The following is a 21119-nucleotide window of genomic DNA, read 5'->3' as shown; positions in this document are numbered from 1 at the left end:
TTGATATTTTTCACGATTTCTTGACATTTTATGGAGCAAACGATTAGATTACGTAGGTTGGAGTTATCAAATAATGTAATGGAGGTCCAGTACTAAATATACTTAGTTACATTCTGTCACTGCACTCAAAGAATGATCCATATTTGTGTTTGACACATGGGGTTGTGGATCATAAACCTAACAAGGGAAAAACCTTTCTGAAGATGATGACCTTGATAAAAGAGGACACTGAATGCATCCATCCATATCTTTCATGGCGTAAATCATCTTTGTGCGCTAATGCATCTTTCAAGGTGTTTTCGAGGTTTCTAGACTTTGCATATAAGCCACCAGGTGCTCTGTGTCGTCGTCTGGCTGCAGGCAGGTCCCTCCCAGATAAATCAGTGCCGGAGGAACAGGCGCTCCGGGCTCTGATTGGCTGCGCGATGCGCTCCAATCACTGAGCCGTAGTGATTCCTCTCACACAGACCGGAGCGGGCGGCTTGGGAAGTTGCGGCTCAGTTAAATGCCAAACAGAGAAAAACACAAACAGGTTTCCACGACTAGTTCCTCATCTGGGAGGAAAGCGAAGGGACGGAATAAGAAACGATCTGGATTAACTGAAACCCTCCTGCTTTTAAATGGTCTCTCTCGGATTGAAGCGACCGAGGACGATTTGTGACGAGCAGAGGACACACTTTCTTCTTCTGAATATGACCACCGTGTTTGTTTGAGACGTCACCAGGGAAATTGGGTATTTGAGCGAGCATGGTCGCTTTAATGAGGAGGGTGCAGCAGGTGCTGTGCGTCCTGCTGCCGTGTGCTCTCCAGCTCTGCAGCGCGCAGACACAAGAAGGTGAGCTCACACACACGATCAACTTCTCTGTTCCCCACAACACTCATCGACATGTGCAGTGTCGGCCCTAGTTTTGAGTCATCCCTGCTAACACCTGGATTAGAGCCGCGTACTACAGTCTGATGCAGAAAACACCTGTCCTGCCTCTCAAACCCCAGACACCAGAACCTGTTCCGCACACGTAAAACTTGTTTGCAGTGAGTCACCTGCACCTCTCCCACGACTCTGTGCGCTTTATCATGCTTGACTCAATTGTTTCAAGGTTTTGCGACAGAGGAGCCCAACCTTTCACCGCCTGTTGACTGACAACCACAGTCAGCTCCTTTACAATGGACAAAACTTTACCTTTGATACGAGTTTGTCTGTACAGTCAGTGGTGGGGGAAGTATTCTCAAATAGTAGTTGAATGAAAGTAGTAATACTACAATGTTAAACTACTCTAATGCAAGCAGAAACCCTCGTTTACGTAATTAAAGTACACAGGTATTAGCAGAAGATAATACTTACTGGAGCAGAATGTCCCCTATCAGTGTCATTACATGTTATATTAAAGGATTATAATTGATGTGTTTACATGTAATTAGTATTTTAATGTTGGAGCTGCTTAAAGTGAAGCCAAATTGACCTGCTTTCTATCCTACTGGGTAGTTTAATCACATGATTGATCACATTTTTAGAAATTATATCACATCTTTAGAAACTGATCATGTTTTGTATGAAAAATTGTATAACTTTATAGTAACAAGCGTCAACTAATTATTAATTTTATTATGCAGTTGTCTACCAGTTGTTTTCCAGATTAATAGATTAATTGTTTGGTCTTTGAAATGTCATAAAACAGTTGAAAATACACCCAGAGCTCAAGCTGATGTCTTCACATGGCTTGTGTTTGAATCCAAAACTCAAATACATTAAGTTTACTGTCACATAAGACAAGTGAGAAGTTGTAACTTGGTAATGTTTTGTATTTTTTGCTTTTAAAGTGACAAACAAACAAAAAGTTGCCGATTAATTTCCTGTTGACGAACTGATCGATTGATCGAAGGATTGTTTCAGTTGGGGAGTTACGACTCGAATAGATGTAGTGAAGTGAAAAAATTCAATATTTCCTTGAAATATAGTGGATTAGAGGTATAAAGCAGCATCCTCAAGAATAACAACAAACTTGTACTTGAGTCCAGCACTTGAGTAAATATACTTAGTTACGCTCCACCTTTGAGAGAAGTGTTGTGATTTGAATCTCAGAGAGACTCTAAACTTTGGACTGGAGCTCTTGTTGCTGTCACCTGGTGGCAGGTGAATCAGGTGGCGTTCTGAGTTTGAGAAAAACAATGTGAACATGAGCTCATCAATCTCCAGGCAGCTGATGCTCAGGTAACAAAGCACAATAACCTGCTGTGTTCTCCATGTTTCACTAGAGGTAGAGTCTTTATTCTAAAGAGACGAGCGTTGATGCAAACTAGAGACAACCAAGACATTTTCAGGAATTTCAAAAGCATATTTTGATATCAAAGCAACGTTTTCACTCATCAGCCAGCTGATGAACAGGATCTTGTTGTGCAGTAACCAGTCAGCCATGAAAGAGGTTGCTGTTGTTTTGTTGATGTAGAAATATGAACTTGTATGTTGACGTGTTTATGAACATATTGGTTGTGATAAATGAAGTTAACTGTTCAGTTATAAGAGAACAAATGTCTTTTTATGCCAAACCTTAAAGCAAAGTGTCATTTTAGATTATTGCTGCACTTTTCTGCAAGTAGCACAGGTTTGATTATGAAGAGAAAATGCTTTTCACATTTTATAATATTTGCATGAAGCACAAGAGTTACACACATTACACAACATGCCCCACACTGCAAATAAAAATCAAAGGTATTTCCAACTTATAGCACTTTTAATTTCAAATGCAGTTGGTGTGCCAAGAGAAAAAACTTGAGTTTTTAATTCCACAAACATTATCACAACAAAATAATGCTTTTTAAAACATTTTTCATTTCACCTTTATTTTGTCAGGAGGTCCCAGTACAAGAGAGACATGGCCAAGGTGCAGCTGTATAAAATCACAACGTAATAAAATGCAACATACAAAACAAGATTTACAAAAATCTACAATAAATCAGGAGAACAGGTGTCCAAACACAGTGGCATCTCAAGAAAAACAACATGCCTCCTTCACCACATTTCTTATGATGTCCTTAAATTTATCAATTGAATGATTTCAGATCTTTCATGTCAACAACATCAGGTGTTGCCTCTTTGAATTGCTTCTGTACGTTTACAGGTGTGACATCCAAAATAACAGATGAGTCAAAAAGCAATTATGTCGTCGCTCCTGTTGCCATTGTGTGATATAAAGCAACGCTCAGTCTGTTCAGTTTGAGGGAGCAGTCCTGCACACTGGCAGAAAACAATCTTCTAATCAATTTGTGCATGACCTGTGGCTGTGAGCCAGTGAATGCACCACGAAATGAAATAGTTCATGTGCTCAGGTGTCTGTCTTTGTTTGTGCATGTGCACCTGTGCCTGTGCGCGCTCACCTGTCAGGTATGCAGTAATCTCTGTCCATCCTGTGCCAAGTTTCTGTTTACCTCAGTCATAGTCTCAACCGCTTTATTGAGCTTGTTTATCTCCTCCTCCCTCCTTTCTTTTCTTTCTCTCCCTCTCTTCTTTTCCCGTATTGAAACCCTGGTAACAGACGAATGAAAATAACAGCTGAACCTGATCCATGTTATGTTATCGTCATGTGTTGGGTTACAATGTAGTGCCGAGGACAATGACACCATTTTGCGTTGAGTTCATGTGCAGTATATGATAGTTTGTAATAGAATAAGTGCACATACTGCAGTGTTTGTGTCAGTGCAGACACATCTTGATGCACTGCGACACTTGTTTTGCACTCTCACAAAATAGGGCTATTGTGTTTGTGTTTGTGTGTGTGTGTGTGTGTGTGTGTGTGTGTGTTGACTCTAAACCCTCCACCCCATTCCTTTTCTCTCCATCATCCATCTGCCGACACTGAAAGTCCTCCTTTGACAGAGAAAACCCACTCAGCCTGTTGAGATTTTCAGCTGCAGCTTGTACATTGTGTGTATGGCCGACATACCATTTTCTCACACACTGTGCTGCATGTGAACACACCGGTTCGCCCTCTTCTAGCGTTGGCTGTGCTTGTACTGTATGCATACTGTACTGCAGCGTATGGAAGGTTCCTGAGCATACGTGCACAGACGCTTCAGGAGTATTTCCCAACAGGCAATTCCAACGTTACAGAGTCAACAGCTCAAGTCATCCACTGATAGCAGCGAGCTGCTCTAAGGGCTTGACTAAGGTGGGGTTGATAAAGAGCTTCACCCTTGAGCAGCTCATAAACTGACATCACGTCAACTGAATGGCTTTTAATGAGCAAAAGTTTCTGGAAACAAATCTGATTGAGACTTAGTCACACAAAATTAATTTGATAACCCTGACGCAGAGTAATATATAGATATAACCGCCCTACAGCATGCATAGTTGCAGAGCTGTGTCACATCCAGTGATTACACTCCTATAAAGTTGATGGGTTTGTAAGGAACAGATAAAAAGTTACGGTCAACATCGATACAGCAGAGGCTGAGGTCCAACTTTGTGTGTCTGTATGCGTCAAGCCCTAAAAACACTGACTCCTACACTTATCACAATGTAGCTCAGCAGAGTCTTTTGATATGCTGCATTTATGTTTTACTGTAAAGACAGTAAAAATGAGGAGCAAGGCAGAGAAAAAAATGTTCATATCAGCCTTGTTATTTTAAAATTGTATTTTCTGACAGCGTAGGATAACTTTTATTGCTGAAAAGAACAGATAATGACAACAAAGTGGTGAAAAAAACTTACAAAACCACCACTATATAATGTATTAAAGGGAATAGTGTGGCCCATAACCCACACTACTTCAGCTTTTGTCCTGATTAAATGAGGTTATATAGCAGGCTTTTTTTCCTCTTCTCTTCATCTTTCAAACTCCATGCCCCAAGTTTGAAACACAGGGTTTCTGTTTAAAATATTTAGCCCCTTCAGGTCCAGATAACCCTGCTGACGTCAGTATGTGTCCAGATTTTGAGATATTAGATCATCTGAGCGTCCTGCTTCCTCTCCAGTAACCCCTTGAAAGTGAAGTGTGTTTGTTGTGCTCAACGATTTGAAAACAAGACATTAATAGAAATCAAAAGCAACGCGTCTTCCCAGAAACCATGTTCTTGATAATCCACAGACGTCGCTGCTAGAAGTGACACATTATTTCTGGAAAGAAAGCCTTGAGTAGCGTAAACAAAATTCCATTCACCTCTGTTGTATCGCGTTGGCGGCAGGACTTTCCAAACCTGAAATTAAAAAAATCCTCAGATAAAACCAGATCTATCTGCATGGTTAGACACCATTCAGAGCATACAGAGGAGAGGTATGTGTTTTTGTGATTTTAACTGACCCATTAAATGTGTGTTTGGGACAGAGCCAGTACTTGTGAACCCGGTGTTCTCAGAAACACAATAAAGTGACTCTTATCGGGACTTTATTGACGGAGGACGTTGTCTTTTACACACACACACACACACATGCACGCACGCACACACACACACTTGGACTTCTGTGCCTGTGAGGTTAATAATCATTAGCCTTTTTATGCCCTTGTTGATCCTGTTGTTCTACAGATGGAATGGGTTTGTGTGCGAGCGTGGTTTAACACACATTCTTCAGATACAAATGCAACAAAGTCAACACAATTGTAAATAATCAGAGTTGACTGGGTCATGATAATGCTTGGGCATGATGTTTTGAGTCACTCAAATAACTCAAAACAGTTTCACCTTTATCTCTAGTGGCATCTAGCCCTGCAGAAAGGATTGGAAATTACATCTAAAAAAAATCAGTAGCCACACTTCTAACTAGATACAGAGCCCTAATTATTAAAGAAGAAATAGTCCCTGATGAAAACAGTTTTCTGTGGATTATCTGGAGACATATTATATGATGCTGTTGATTTTCAATGCTATGGTCACTACAGATGAAATGTCATTCACTTTCACTGTAGAAGCAGAAACCTATTTTTTTGTTTGGTTGTTTTCATTGGTTTACACGATGCACAATCAATCCAGATTATTAAATCCAAAATCTTGAGAAATAAAATCCCAAATTATCAACATGGCCCCGTACTGCTCAGGGGAAGTGAGAAAATGTGTCTTTAACAGAATTCACAGTTGCGTTTTCAATATATCCCAAAAGATGGATGCAGATACCAAACTGGTAAAACCAATTCTTTATCAGAAGTATGTGCACATATTATGTATGTGACATTGTGTACATTACATAAGCGTGTGTTTTTATTTTTGTATTGATTCCTCGCTTACATTGTTTCAAACAGTCGTGTTTCATTTTCTGTCCTCTCTGTCTGTCGCTTTCTCTCTGCTGCTTCTCTCCTGTCTGACATTTGAATAGCAAAGCAGCCTTCAAATGACGCTGAATGGCTGAACTCCCACACACCATAAACAAGGCCTCGTATGTTTGTCTCAGAGAAGGACATGTCCTGTACACAATCCTCAGCTTGTTTCACACTGTTACAGTACATTCATTGATATTGTGCGATTGAAACACAGTGGGTTGTAGTAAGTGGCATAACACAGTCTTTATTAGGGCTTACGCTGTTTCTTCATGAATGATTTAATAGAATGTGCATAGTTTAACTTGTGTTGTGAACATTAGTGTATGTTTTTCTTTTTGACTTTTGTGGTACTATACCCAGTACTAATATACTAATGACTGACTTGTGACACATAAAACAGTGAAACTGTCCATGTTATTCTATACTGTTCTTAATGAATACAAATCCCATAAAATGACCAAAACCAAAAATGCATTAATCTGTCTCTCAATACTTTCTGACTTCCCCAGCTGTCTGCATTATTCAGCCACAAGGCCAGTGCTTTGTACTGAGGAACTAAATCTTTAATCACAAAGAGAGTTGAAGTCATGATATCACATCTAGCAGAGCCTCTGTTCCACTAGCTTCTGTAACTCAGTGCAAGCTCTTATTCAGCATTTCTTTCATTAGTATTTTTCTGGAAAAATGAAGCTTGTCCCCGATATTTACTGTCCGTATAAGACAAATCAGCCCATCTCCCCAACAGCAGCTGCAATTAGAAATTGAAACCTGTGAACAGCAATTACTTTGTAAGCACAAAGGAAACTAAAGCTCCCATGAAAATTTGCCAGCACAGCAGCTCTAGTACTTGTCATCTTGTATCTTGGTTTCAATCATATCCATAAAAGTTTTTTGTCACCATCTCTGCCAACTCTTCTGCCTAAAAACTTCCACAGCTTTTAGTCCTCTCTTTTCTGCTGTTATTATGATTATGACATGCTTGAACTAATGGAAACCCTTCGACTCGTCACACTGGTCAAGCAGTGACGTTTACCCTGTGAAGGTCTAGAGCTTACAGGAAATTGGGTTTGTTAAAGACGGACAACAACAGAAATATGAGCAACAAGATTAAACTTAAAGAAACTTCCATCAAAACATATGCAGCAAGCCAGTGAGACACACAACATACTGTAAATGAAGGCTCTGTTCTAGTTCTTTATTTCTAGTTACCAGCGTGGTTAAAAATGTCAAAGGGATTTTGAATGAAGTTTTCTCACTTTTGAAACAGATCCCAGAAGTTCAGGTTTCTATATACTTTCATTTAAAAAAAAAAAAAAAAGACTACATGATGTCCTGAAGGAGCTGGGCACTGTAGTTTTTATCACACATTACTCAAACAGGAGTAAGTAGAGTATTTGTTGGGGACTGTTTTCAGCTGCGGATTGATACACATCAATACACTCCTGTATTTAATCTTAACATATTGACATTATAGACACTCATTAACAAGAATTCATTCTTCGCTTTTCCAGTGGTCATTTGTTCCGGCACCCAGAACGTTCTGAGCACGACGGGAAACTCAGAGATCCAGTACAACCTGATGAAGGACATGTACACCGGCTGTGAGATTGTGATGGGCAACCTTGAGATTACCATGATGGAGCACACCAGAGACTTCTCCTTCCTACAGGTGAGGTTTAAAACACAGATGCAGAGAGCAGTACTCCTTTCACAGTATGTGTCACTGGGAAGAACAGCGTGGTAACCTGTCCAGACAAGGACATGAATAAACCTGATGCCAGTCACAAAACATGCTGTTTATCACGGTCTATAGGGGATGATGTGTGTGTCTCATATTCACAATGAGCTCATTTTTGTCCCCTTCCAAGTCCGCTTCCAATTCAATCATTGCACTCCAGTCATAGTGACTCACAACGCAAGCAAACAAACCTCTGCTGCCAAGTTGTGACTCTGATAACAATCACTACAGCTAACAAAAGCAGAAAGTACGTGTGTTTTCTTCAGGTGGCAAATACGCAGTACAAATACTTCGTTACTGTATTTGTAACTGTACTGTAATTTTTCAGGTATCTGTACTTTACTTGAGTGTGTTTTTTTCTGAGAATTTTTTACTTTTACTCCCTACATTTTAACACAAATATCTGTACTTTCTACTCCTTACATTTTCAAAACAGGCTCATTACTTTAGTTTCATTGCATTTTAGGAGTGCGTTCATATGTTGTTGGAATAATCAGAATGACTTATTTCTGATTGGGAAAATTGATGCGAACAGCCCCTCAAGTCAAAGCAAAAACTCGGAAAGTCTGAGAAAATTTTGGCACCGAATTGGCGAATTGACATCATATAACGCTGAAATATGGCGGACGAAAGTAAACATTGGGTTGATGGTGACATGCATATTTGTGAAATATATTTCATGGCCTAATTATCCATTTCCTTTGCTCTTTCCTGTCACTTAAATACCGGAAACATCTGTCAATGTGTTGGTTAAACGCTCTGAGCAATAAAATGCAAAACATCATCCACGTTTGTCCCACATTCCAACTTGATGCAACCTGAACACACCAAAGTTGGAACGACTCCCGAAGGACTCAACAATCAGCTATCTTTCTGCTGTGTTTATGGACAGCTCCAACAAATCCTACTGACTTTACCTTTAATTGAAATAGTCTTTGAATTAGATTAATAAGACATGAGGTTCAATTAGCTTTGCACATAAATGGCCAGTAGAAATGACCTTCAGAGGAAAACTTTTTACTGTTACACTTTATCTTACTTTCTTTTCTTTAACGTCTCTTTCTCATATTTTTTCAACTCTGCAGTCCATCAGAGAGGTGACGGGCTACATCCTGTTCGCCGTCAACGAGTTCAGTCGCCTTCCTCTTGACCACCTGCGCGTCATCAGAGGCACCACACTGTACGAGGGCCGCTACGCTTTGGCTGTGATGGTCAACTACCAGAAGGATGGGCAGCATGGCCTCCAAGAACTGGGCCTGACACACCTTACAGGTACACAGGAAGTCACTCAGTTAGTGTGTTTAAGTGTGGGAGGCTGGAGTGGAGCGGATAAGGTCAGGCTGGATGTGACACTTGGTTACTGTTGGAGCTCCCACGCCCACACAGTGCAGCCACACCTTCAGCGTACCGGTCGTCAGAAGGCAGCGGTGTGTGTAGACGCTGTGATGTGAAGTCCCTGGAATGTCTCATGTGCTCAACCGCTCAACTGCCAGTGTAACATGAGCCGCAGCACATTACACTGAGGTTGTATGTGCTGTAGTAAACAGCGAATGGCAGAGTTCAATGGGATGAGTCACGGGGCTTGCTCGGACTCGCTTTGCTAGTTGTCATTCCATGTTTAAATGATTGTGTGCCACCCACAGAGATACTGGAGGGAGGAGTCAAGATCATCCAGAATAAGTACCTGAGCTACGCCCAGCAGGTGAACTGGCTGGACATTGTGAAGGATGCATCAGCTGATATTATGATCGAGGGCAATGGGCCTGAAAGTGAGTGGAAAAGATGATTATTACACATATGAGCGTCGATTACTTTCTACTTTAAAGAGGAGACACTCAAGCACTTGTCAAGTTTGAGATTTGGGGTCATTTTTCTTCTATTTCATGTCTTCTTTCAGATGAGTGGAAAGAAAAAGTCCACGTTACACATTCAGGTGTTTATTTGAGTCCAGATGTCTGTTCTGAAAATGTATGAAAATGAGTGCATATTTAATAGTTAATCCCTCATTTGCATATTTCACTGTAAAATATCAGAAAACTTGAAATACAACAAACAATTGACTAAATGTAAGTAGTCCACTATAAAACAAAAGTCTAATGATGATATCAACTAGCCTTTTTAAAATCCTGTTCACCTTTAATGTCTGCTTAAATTTGCTTTAAGATGTTAAAATACATCTACTGATGATAAAATGTTATTTTAGAGCCCTGCAACGAAGCCTGCGGAGCCATCCCATGTTGGGGTCCAGGAAATGACTTGTGCCAGATATGTGAGTGACATCAACATCCCTTTATTTTCCCATGCATTTTATCATTAAAGTCTCTGACTAAGTGGTTACCAGGTGGGTTTTGTGGCCCTGGGGCAAATATGAACAAAAGGTGCAGCAAGATTTGTTTTTCCATATTTATTATACAATTTCGATAATGTTTCACCCCATTTAAAAAATGAGGCAACGCTTACCTCTACTGCATTTTATGTTAAAGGAACAAACCGCCCCAAAATAAATAACGCATTTTTCCTCTTACCTGTAGTGCAATCTATCCTTGTATCCTTATAGGAACTATAGTTCCTGTATGAAAAATCACAACAAGGTCTGTGGATTATCTTGAGTAACCATGTCATGATTTCTGGAACAAGACATTATTACTGAGTTCTTCAAATGTACTTGTAGTGCTTTGAGCACCACAAGCCAGGTGCCATCTAGTTCCATTACATTTGAGAGCTGATATCTCAAAAACTCTGCAGTTAACACCAAAAATCTAGGTGGAGAAATAGCTCTACAAGTAAAATAAATATGTTTTTGATTTTGGAGTGAACTGTCCCTTTAAACTTTCAAACTTTCAAACATCAAAACAGAAGAAATAAGAATCAAACACTGAAATCACCATATTTAAACCCCTTTAAATATGACGCTGTCACAGTAAGATAACATGCTTTTTGGCATGTGCATTTTTCAGGCACAAGGAAGTCAGAAATATTCACTGTCAAGAACAAGCAATGAAAGATTTGTTGATGCTGATGAGCTATATCTCAATCCTTAACATGAAACAAAACAAAAAGCATGCATTTAACTCATTACTACAAGTATGTGGGTTTTTTTAAACTATTTTTTTGGGTTAGCATTTATCTACAAACCCACGCTGCAACATAGCATAAAATAGTTGCTTTTTCCCCCCTGATGCCTGTATATTCATTTTATTTGATGTATGTCACATAATTTATCTTATTTAATTGTTTGGTCCTTGAAAATAAAAATGCATTCTTATAACAGATAACCACGGTGTCATTTTTAGCTGAAAAGGGCATGGAGGGAAGAAAAACACAACTATGAAGTGGTACTTTTAACAAAAAGTTTGGAACCAATTAAAATGAACAAACACACTCTCCGTCTCTCTTTCAGTGACAAAGACTGTGTGCGCCCCTCAGTGTAACAGCCGGTGCTTTGGTCAAAGCCCGAGCGAGTGTTGCCACATTGAGTGTGCTGGAGGCTGCACTGGACCTCTGGATACAAACTGCTTTGTGAGTCTGCAGCTTCAAAGGGCCTTTTATCACAAGAGACATTTTGACATGTCCCATAAGGAAAAACACAAGTGGAAATAATAAAGTTAACTTTGGCTGAATTCTATTTAGTTGCCGGTGTTGCGCCACACTGCCACACTGCCACACTGTCAAAATCTGAATACAATAGAGCCATTGTTAATTTTTATTAGTAACACCTGCACTCATGACAAATGTCTGTCATAGACACAAATATACAAACTGACAAAACACATCTGTCAGCTGTGTTACTGACTGTGCTGTACATGATGTTTTACAGGCGTGCAGGAACTTCAACAACTCGGGATCTTGCGTGCCTCTGTGTCCTCAGACCCTCATCTACAACAAGCACACATTCAAACTGGAGCCCAACCCCAATGCCAAGTACCAGTATGGCTCCATCTGTGTGGCCCAGTGCCCCAGTGAGTCCCCACACACGCTGCTTTGTACCCACATATTCACACAGACTCACGGTTTTTATACAGCTGCAACAACCTCCTGATGTTCCAGTGGCTAAACTGCTGTAAAATGCTACTTGTATCTTAACCTGCGCATGCATAGTTTCAGTTTAGCATTGCTAAAATCACTTATTTGTTTCTTTCCTCAGCAAACTTTGTGGTTGATGGAAGCTCATGTGTGAGCAACTGCCCATCTGATAAAATGGAGGTAGAGAAAAACGGAGTGAAAAGATGTGAACCCTGCGGAGGCCTCTGTCCAAAAGGTACTGAGGAAAATTCAACAGATGCTAACTCTAACTCAAGCTAAGCTAACTCTATGGTTTAAAAATCCTTCATGCTGCTCCATGCTGTACTGTTGGGTAGTTTAATCTTTGAAAAAGATCAGAATTTATTTGTTGATCATTTGTTTTATATTAAAATCTTTATCTGAAAAGTAACTATAGCTTTTGAATACATGTAATGGAGTAAAAAGTATAGTATTTCCCTTTAAAATGTATTAAAGTAATAGAATAAAATAGCATAAAATGGTTTAAGTGACTTCATTTGTCCTGAACCTTTTCTTCCTCCTCTTCTTCATCTTTCTCCCAGCTTGCCACGGCACAGGAAGTCCAACCAGACAGACTGTTGATGCTCGAAACATCGACAGTTTCATAAACTGCACTACGATCCAGGGCAGTCTGCACTTCCTGGTGACTGGGATCGAAGGGTGAACAAGAGACTCTTTCAATGGTTTAATAGTTAAGCAGGAATCCAGACTAACTGTTTACACTGGTTGCACTGGTGCTAGTACACCCAATAATCCATTTTAATGAATTTTCTTAACACATTATGCAAATGATTGTAAATAGGAATAAAGGTGCAAATAGGCTACATGTGTTTTTCATTTAAATCACAGCACAACAAGAAATGTCGACAACCTCAGTTATTATAAGAATAAACTGCTACATACCAGGCACTTGTAATGAGTTAATAAGTACTTCCATCTTTTTAGCTACAGTTGTTAATTTTGTTCCTCTTTCTTCTCTCTTCAAAGTGATGATTACAACGGTGTACCAGCCCTCGATCCAGAGAAACTCAAAATCTTCAACACTGTGAGGGAGATTACAGGTGTGTGTGTGTGTGTGTGTGTTTGTTTTTAATGTCACGTCACAGGTGTTTGCAATCTGGTTAAACCCTCTGAAACACAATGTGTCCCATTTCAGACATCCTCAGTATCCAGTCATGGCCTAGAAACATGTCCGACCTGTCAGTCTTCTCCAACCTCCAAACAATTCAGGGCAGAACTCTTTACAAGTGAGTTGTTGTTGTTTCCCCTCCCTTGTTCTAAGACTGTTTTCGTTTCTTGAGCTGACAAAGGTCACGTTACTATCATGTGGTTGTATCTTTCACTGCGTTGCAGACATGATCTGATTGTCTTTTTGTATCTTGTATCTCTTTCTTCCCTTGTTATATCTGTTTTACCCCGTTTAGAGGAGTGAGCTCTAGAAGGTACAGTAAATGTTTCACATGGCCGCATGCATCCGCCCTTCATCTACAACAGCTTAAATCCTTGTTCTTGGTTTAGATTATTAGTCTTACAGGGCATATTCAGTACTGGGATTGTGTGATTGAGCTGGTGGTGGGCACAAATCTTTAATGAGATCACTGGTTTTCTTGCATGCTGATGTAAATTGATTTTAAATACATTGATTTGGTTTTAACTAAGTGTTTGGCTGCAATATGTTGGAAACTAAGAATGTGGTTGTATTTTATGGAAGCAAAGAAAGGCCAAAAAGATTTCAGTCCTATTAGAAACTTATTTGCTGGTTGTGAAATGTAACCACCAGTGACTAATTACATCATGTTGAAATTTGAATTTTGATTACAGCAGAGTTTATAGTGTATTTTAAATAGTTGATCTATAAACAAGTTACATGTTTATGTGGTTTGTGTTCCTTTTAAAAATTTCCAGTTGGATATTTAAATTTGTGAAATTCAAAGACTTGATACATATGGTTTTATTGTTTAGTTAAGTCTAAAAAAAAGTAAATCAAGTAAAATAAATCTCAAATTGGATTGGTGAAATTCAGACCCTAAAATTCAAACCTAAACAACCAATGATAATCCAGCCTGAATAAAATCGATCCATTCATGTTCTCTGAAAATCTGAAAATGAATATTTGAAATTTGAAATTGCAAAACCTGAAATTACCCTTAAATAATTCAAACCTCAAAAAGATGGTTTTCAAAGTTCTCATAAAATTGTGATTATCAAGCCTTCTTTGCTTCTGTGCTGTCATCACATCACAATATTGGCAACTGTTACTTTCTCACACATTTATTGACCGCCTGTTATTTCAGGGGCTACTCTCTTCTGGTGATGAAGATCCCCTCGTTGACCTCACTGGGGTTGCGCTCGCTGCGGAAAATAAATGACGGCGGCGTCTACATCACAGGAAACAAGAAGCTCTGCTACCATGACACTGTCAACTGGACTCGTATCTTGAGCAGCAGCTCCCGTCCGCAGCGACGCCAGAAACACATCGACGTCAAAGACAACAGACCGAGAAACCAGTGTGGTGAGTGACGGTGGATCATTTCTAACCAGCTCCTTGTCAGTGTGAAGATGATGTCATAATTTTTGTTTTGTTGATGTCTGTAGTTAACGAGGGTCACGTGTGTGACCCCCTGTGCTCCTCTGATGGCTGCTGGGGTCCGGGGCCAAACCAGTGTGTGTCCTGTAAGAAATACAGCAGGGGAGGAACTTGCGTGCCAGACTGCATGTTCTTAACCGGGTCAGTCTTTAAAAAACAACTAATCATACAAATAAAATTAATCAGTGTTTACCTTAATGTGTGTAATGTTTGCTGAGTGTTTGAATCTTATCTGCAGCCTTTTCAAAGAAGTTGAAAGTGAATAACTTTTCGCCTTGAATGCAGGGAGAGGCGGGAGTTTGCTACTCAAGCAGGGGAGTGTATGCCGTGCCACTCTGAGTGTAAGGTCCAGGCGGGGAAGGAGACCTGCAAAGGCCCGGTATGATTTTCTCTTTTCTCTTTGGGTGTGCTGCTGCCCCCTAATGGCATTCCAGTAGATGTAATTATTCTCCATGTTGAACTTTTTCTTTGTTTGTAAAGTTCTGTCTCCTTTGTGTTTGTCTGTCCCTTCTCCTTTAAAGGGAGCAGATGAGTGTGTAGCATGCGCCAGCCTGCAGGATGGTCCACACTGCGTCCCATCGTGTCCCGAGGGTCTGATGGGAGGGGAGGAAGTCATCTTTAAATACCCCAACAAGCATGGCAGCTGTGAACCGTGCCACATCAACTGTACCCAAGGGTAAGGAATGATTAGAGCTCCCTGTGTGTATTCACATTTATGTTTGTGTTTATATCAAATGAACCTCCTGTCTGCGTTTTTTAGGTGCTATGGTCCAGGAATTCGTGACTGTGTTGGGTCGTCTCGCTACATTTCTGGGTAAGTAGCTCCTCTCAACCTGGCATATTTTAAATAGTTTAGATTTTGCTTTAGTATCAAGTGCTGACAATGTGACATCTCCTCTCCCCTCTCATCTGCCATTAGCCAAGCGACCACAGCCATCGTCCTGGGAGTGATCGCCCTTCTCTTTGCTTCGTTCTCTATTTTTGTGCTGACCATTCTCTACCGCCGAGGTCTCGCAATTCGTCGCAAGCGAGCTATGAGGAGATACATGGAGAGCGGAGAGGTCAGTGAGAGTCTGACGTCTTTAATAATGCTGTTATGCTTCAGTTTAGTTTGTTTAGACATATGATCTATGTGCCCACAGAGCTTTGAGCCTATGGATCCTGGAGAAAAAGGCACTAAAGTCCATGTTCGGATCTTGAAGCCAACAGAGCTGCGTAAGATCAAGCCACTGGGTAATGGAGTGTTTGGATCTGTCCATAAGGTAGGAGTGACTGTCTATACAATCCTCCTCTTGCACATTTGATATTCATGCATTTAGCAAATTATAAATCTGTCTCTATTTCTTACCTCTCAGGGCATTTGGATTCCTGAGGGCGATACAGTGAAGCTTCCCGTGGCCATAAAGGTGATTCAGGATCGCAGTGGACGGCAGACCTTCAACGAGCTGACAGATGTAAGAAAATGGGACTTTTGTGTAACAAATACTCACTGATGGTACACTTGGACAGTGGCTGTGAAAGGTTGTTAGTTTGCTTCTTTGCAGAGTCATCTTGGATTCACAGAAGTTGCAATGGATTTCTCTGGCTACCCAAAATAACATGTCAAAGCTTACCTAAAAATAACTCTAGAGTCACTCCTGTTGATCTGCATGTCAAGTATGTTTCAAGTACTCATTTTCCTCACAACATATCAAAGATACCTGAATTTCCTGTCACACCGTAGCATCCTCATTGAAGCTAACCTGACACAGCATGTGATTGAATGAATCATCGGTCCATTACTGTCTATCAGGGGCTAACTTTAACCAATACGATTAATGAACCAGATAAAGCAGCAGCAGAGCGCAACCAGCACAGCTGGTTCGTTGATCAAACTCAGTTGATAAAACATCTTTTCCATTGTGAAAAACCTTCACTGCTGTATTTTGCTTTTCTGTCAATGAAGAAATATTGATGTAACTGATGCTATAGCATCTACTTTACTTCTACATCTATCTTCGCCAGCCTCTTTAGGAACCACCATTTCAGTTGCTTCTCTCGCTGGTCGCCACAAATAAACCCCACCTGTAGCTGCCAGTAGTTGTTCATAGGAAGCTGTCAGGCCAAAACCACTGTGGTTTGGGTTTGAGCGCATAGTCTGAAACCAGATCACATGATCTTTGTATAGGGGCATTTTCAATGTTTACTCTTGCTCCTTACTCTGGTTGTCATCTGAATCCATTTTAACTTCTGTGAATCCAAGCTGAGAACAGTTGAACCAGTGAAGAAGCAATCCTCAAACTCTCCAGAGCCAACTGTCAAGCCAACAAGATGTGGATATTTGAACCTCAAATGATAGACCTTTGTTGGACTATTGTTTCTTTTTGAATCCTCAATGATCAAACCTAAATGTTCTCTGCAGCACATGATGACGATGGGAAGCTTGGACCACATAAACGTTGTCAGGATCCTGGGTATCTGTCCCGGAGACAGCCTGCAGCTCGTCACCCAGCTCAGCAGTCAGGGCTGCCTGCTGGAGCACGTCAAGAACTGCAAGAACAAACTCAGTCCGCAGAGATTGCTCAACTGGTGTGTCCAAATCGCAAAGGTAAAGGACCATCCTTTTTTTTGTGCATTTGTAGGCTATATTTTTATACATTCACAAAGGATTTGGTCTATTCCACGGATAGTGTAAGCACTTAAAAGCATTGTTGTCTTTTCTCATCAGGGTATGTATTACCTGGAGGAGCACAGGGTGGTCCACAGGAACCTGGCCGCCAGAAATGTTCTCCTGAAGAATAACTACACCGCTCAGATCTCAGACTACGGCATTGCAGACCTGCTTTACCCTGATGACAAGAAATACTTTTACAATGAGGTCAAGGTCCGTACCTGGCAGAAAAGATATGATAGACACATGGACACTCAGTAAAATGATCAAAGTTCATCAAGAATGCTTTTGACATGAATTTATTGTGCACACTGTGAGAAGTTGCTCCAGTTTTCTCACATTTTTCTGTTTATGTGTTTAGGCACCAATCAAGTGGATGGCCTTAGAGAGCATCTTGTTTCGCAGATACACACATCAGAGCGATGTCTGGAGTTATGGTGAGTCTTAAGCCCTGGTTTGGTTCACATCGAGTGTTTATGAAAACTGTAGTGGAGGTGCTGTTTCATGCCATACTAACCTACTCACCTTCATTTAGGTGTGACAGTATGGGAGATGATGTCCTACGGGGCAGAGCCGTACACTTCGATGCGTCCACAGGAAGTTCCTGATCTGCTGGAAAAGGGCGAGCGTCTGTCCCAGCCTCAAATTTGCACTATTGATGTCTATATGGTCATGGTCAAATGTGAGTGCCTGTCTTCTATCCTTTTTTCACATCTGGTCTGAACTACATCATAGCAGCAGTATTACAAATATATGCTTTTTAGCCATGCTAGCATGTTGCGAAGGGAAGCCAACGTTGGTGCAGGTCTGTCAACCGGACTGAAATATCTCAACAACTATCGAATGGATTGATAATGCTCAGATAATGAATCCTACTGACTTTGATCCCCTGACTTACCCTCTAGCACCACCTTGAAGGTGACATTTTTGAATTGTATGAAATATCGTGACAAATATTAGATGCATTGCCGTTCAATGTGTCCAATACTTACTTTAGAGCCAATTTGCAAATGTTAGCATGCTAACACCCTAAACAAAGCTGGGGTTGGTAAAGTTGGAGAAGGCAGTAAGAGTCATCAGATTTTGAAAGTTGAAAGAATGCACACAGGTAGGCAGGTACGTAGGTAGACAGGTAGGCAGTCCAGTAATTTCATTCAGGCAGAACAGACACCAGATTCTTTCTTTTTATGTCACAGCATTTGATTTATTGATTGCTGTAAGGATGTGAGGACATTTTCTAAAATCATAATGATAAATTCAATAAAATGACCTACCCTAGCTTCAGGACGTTATCGTGGTGATGTTGTGCGGCCTCACAGAGCTGCTAGCATGTCTGTATACTCGTAGTTGTGTTTATATTTAAGTACATGTTAGTTTCAGATTCTCCTTATTGAGCATTAGTTTCAACAACTCAGTTGAACTGATTGGCTAACCGTGGCTGTTGTTTTTAATTTTTAGGCTGGATGATTGACGAGAATGTCCGTCCAACATTCAAAGAGCTGGCGAATGAATTTACCAGAATGGCCAGAGACCCGCCTCGCTACCTGGTGATCAAAGTAAGAAAGGCTTTTTATCAGTAGCCACCCACTTTGTATAGCACTTACTTTACACTGAAGACAGAGACTTTTGTATTGTAGAGTTAAAGCATACATGCAATAATCTATGTCTCACTTTTGTCTACCAGGAGGACTGCAGCCAACAGGACACAGGTCCAGATGAACTTGCCCAGAAGAGTGCAGATGACCTTGATGACGTAGACATGGACATGGTGGTCCAGGAGGAGGACATGGTAGATGGCATCACTCCAGCCCCCCACTACCTGTCTCAGTCCAGGAGCCTCAGTCGCCTCTCAAAAATAGACACTCACAGAGTAAGAGACACTACTTTCTGTCAATTTTATACCTGGAAAGGCCTTTTCTGTCACCTCCTGGATCTAAATCTCACTTCTTTCTTTAATTGTAAAGGTGGTTCTTTCTCCAAACGTGGCTGGATACCTGCCTATGACCCCAGGTGTGGACAACCTAGGACAGGTAACTAAACCACCAGCATCATCCTACTGCACATTCCCCCTCTTGTCATGTTACTAATACAGGTCTGGTTGTGTTGTCTTGTGCAGGCCATGTGGCAGTCCCGCTCTCGACTAAACTCAGCCCGCACCGTATCTGAGAGCTCGGAGGGCTGCGGCACGGCCGTGGAGCTGGAGATGAGCGAGGACTTTTCTCTGGCTGGGAGCCTGAAAAGACGACGTCATCGCGAGGACAGCGCTTACATGTCGCAGAGGGACAGTTTGTCTGGTGGGCCACCGGAGACTCCATCACCAGAGATAGAGGAAGAGGACCAGAATGGATACGTGCTTCCTGGAGACAGCCCAGAGAAAGGTGATAGCATATTTGTTGCCTATTGAAATCATAATTTCAATTTACATGGCCAACAATTTTAAGATTACATCTTCATCAGGCAATGCAAACCTCACCTTATCAGTTTTTCTTTTTTTTTTTCAGATGCCCTTCTGTCCACATCTCGAGCCACTCACGGCAGAATGCGCAAGTCTCAGTCTTCAGGCGTGTTGGACGACCCAGATGATGAAGAATATGAGTATATGAACAAGCAGACATGTGTAACACCTGTCTCGCCCAGACATAACAGCCACTGGCGGAAGCCGAACAAGAAGCGCACCTCCTCCGTATCGTCACAAGCGACGGCATGCTCCGGTGACACCACACCGTCTGTGGAGGTCAGGGGAGGTCACACAAGGAGCAATCACAACTCGGATTCAGAGCAGCAAGGATCTAACGAAGTCCAGTATGAATACATGGACATTAGGGGTAATGAAAAAGATGAGAGTCCTCCAGCACATGAACCTCCTTCTCCTCCTCTGACATCAGCAAGGATGGTGGAGGATGAGGAGGAAGAGGAGGATGAGTATGTGGAGGACAGTAACTATCATTACACAAACAGACAACCGAAGCTGCGACAAGCTCTTCAAGACAGGAAGGAGATGAAGATACAGGAAGGGGACGAAGGCGAGGCGTATGAGTATGAGGACATGGACTGCTTTGCTACCCTGCGGCCTGGAGATGCAGTGGTGTACCAGAACATGCAGAGGGGAGTTGAAGGAGCAGCAGGGGGCTCAGAGGCACATCGATCTGGCTTTGAACCATACGTAAAAGTGCGAGCTGGAGTCGGGGTAGGTGAACCTGCAGCTGGTGACAAATCTTTTGACAATCCAGCCTACTGGCACAGCAGGATGTTCCTGAAGCCCAAAGCAGTGCCTACATGAAGAACATTTTAAATCTCATGAACTCACCTCTGAGACACATTCATGAAGGACCCAGAACAGGAAATGCAACCATAAACCAGGTTTATAATGTAGCCTATGACACAACTTCAAAAAGAATATGTGTGACTTTCTCACAGCTTTTGTTGTGTGTTACAGATTGACATTATGTTTGGTATATTGGAGAGTTATTCGGGGCATTTCCAGAAATAATAGCACTGAGTGTTGAAACTAACACTAACAGAAATGAACAGATACCAAGCTATATATTTTTTTGTTTACATTTTGAAATGAACAAAGCTTGCTTTTGAGAACAAATATTTGGAGTTTGGACTTAAATGTTTTGAGAACTCTTTTAATGATGACGTATGATATACATTTTCTACTCAATAAAAATATTTTGAATAATGATTTTGAAGCACCAGCTTTTTATGTGTGTGTGTGTGTTTTGTGTGAAATGTTTGCAAGGCTGTGTCTTCAGGACGTTACATTAAATCTGGACACAGTGTTTGAAGCCAAAACAGCTCGACTTCCTGGGTCTGAAAATACCCGGATCTCCCATGTTGTACAGCCAATAGAGC

At 41.1% G+C, this 21119-nt stretch overlaps 1 protein-coding gene across 1 annotated transcript; it reads left to right on the top strand.

Annotated features, from left to right (window-relative positions):
- Nucleotides 1-502: 502 nt before the first annotated feature.
- On the top strand, nt 503-20949 carry erbb3a (erb-b2 receptor tyrosine kinase 3a). Its single transcript, XM_073468488.1, has 29 exons — nt 503-835; nt 7757-7914; nt 9069-9255; nt 9627-9752; nt 10187-10252; nt 11384-11502; nt 11801-11942; nt 12128-12241; nt 12567-12684; nt 13012-13085; nt 13181-13271; nt 13449-13466; nt 14319-14536; nt 14620-14752; nt 14897-14990; nt 15133-15287; nt 15372-15425; nt 15531-15672; nt 15754-15873; nt 15967-16065; nt 17013-17198; nt 17319-17474; nt 17623-17698; nt 17797-17943; nt 18720-18817; nt 18946-19131; nt 19226-19291; nt 19378-19639; nt 19763-20949. The coding sequence occupies exons 1-29, from the start codon at nt 748-750 to the stop codon at nt 20539-20541; spliced, it is 4272 nt and encodes a 1423-aa protein (XP_073324589.1). The 5' UTR covers nt 503-747; the 3' UTR covers nt 20542-20949.
- The last annotated feature ends 170 nt before the right edge of the window (nt 20950-21119 follow it).

The sequence above is a fragment of the Pagrus major genome, chromosome 6 (assembly GCF_040436345.1).
Source record: "Pagrus major chromosome 6, Pma_NU_1.0".
NCBI lineage: Eukaryota > Metazoa > Chordata > Actinopteri > Spariformes > Sparidae > Pagrus > Pagrus major.
Note: the sequence above shows the minus strand (reverse complement) of the source record. Positions and strands in the feature narration are given on the sequence as shown.

Coding starts and splice junctions, on each gene's coding strand:
- erbb3a (XM_073468488.1), top strand. CDS start 748: ATGGTCGCTTTAATGAGGAGGGTGCAGCAGGTGCTGTGCGTCCTGCTG. Junction 17,199..17,318: donor GGTGTGTCCAAATCGCAAAG/GTAAAGGACCAT, acceptor TTTTCTCATCAG/GGTATGTATTACCTGGAGGA. Junction 17,699..17,796: donor GAGCGATGTCTGGAGTTATG/GTGAGTCTTAAG, acceptor ACCTTCATTTAG/GTGTGACAGTATGGGAGATG.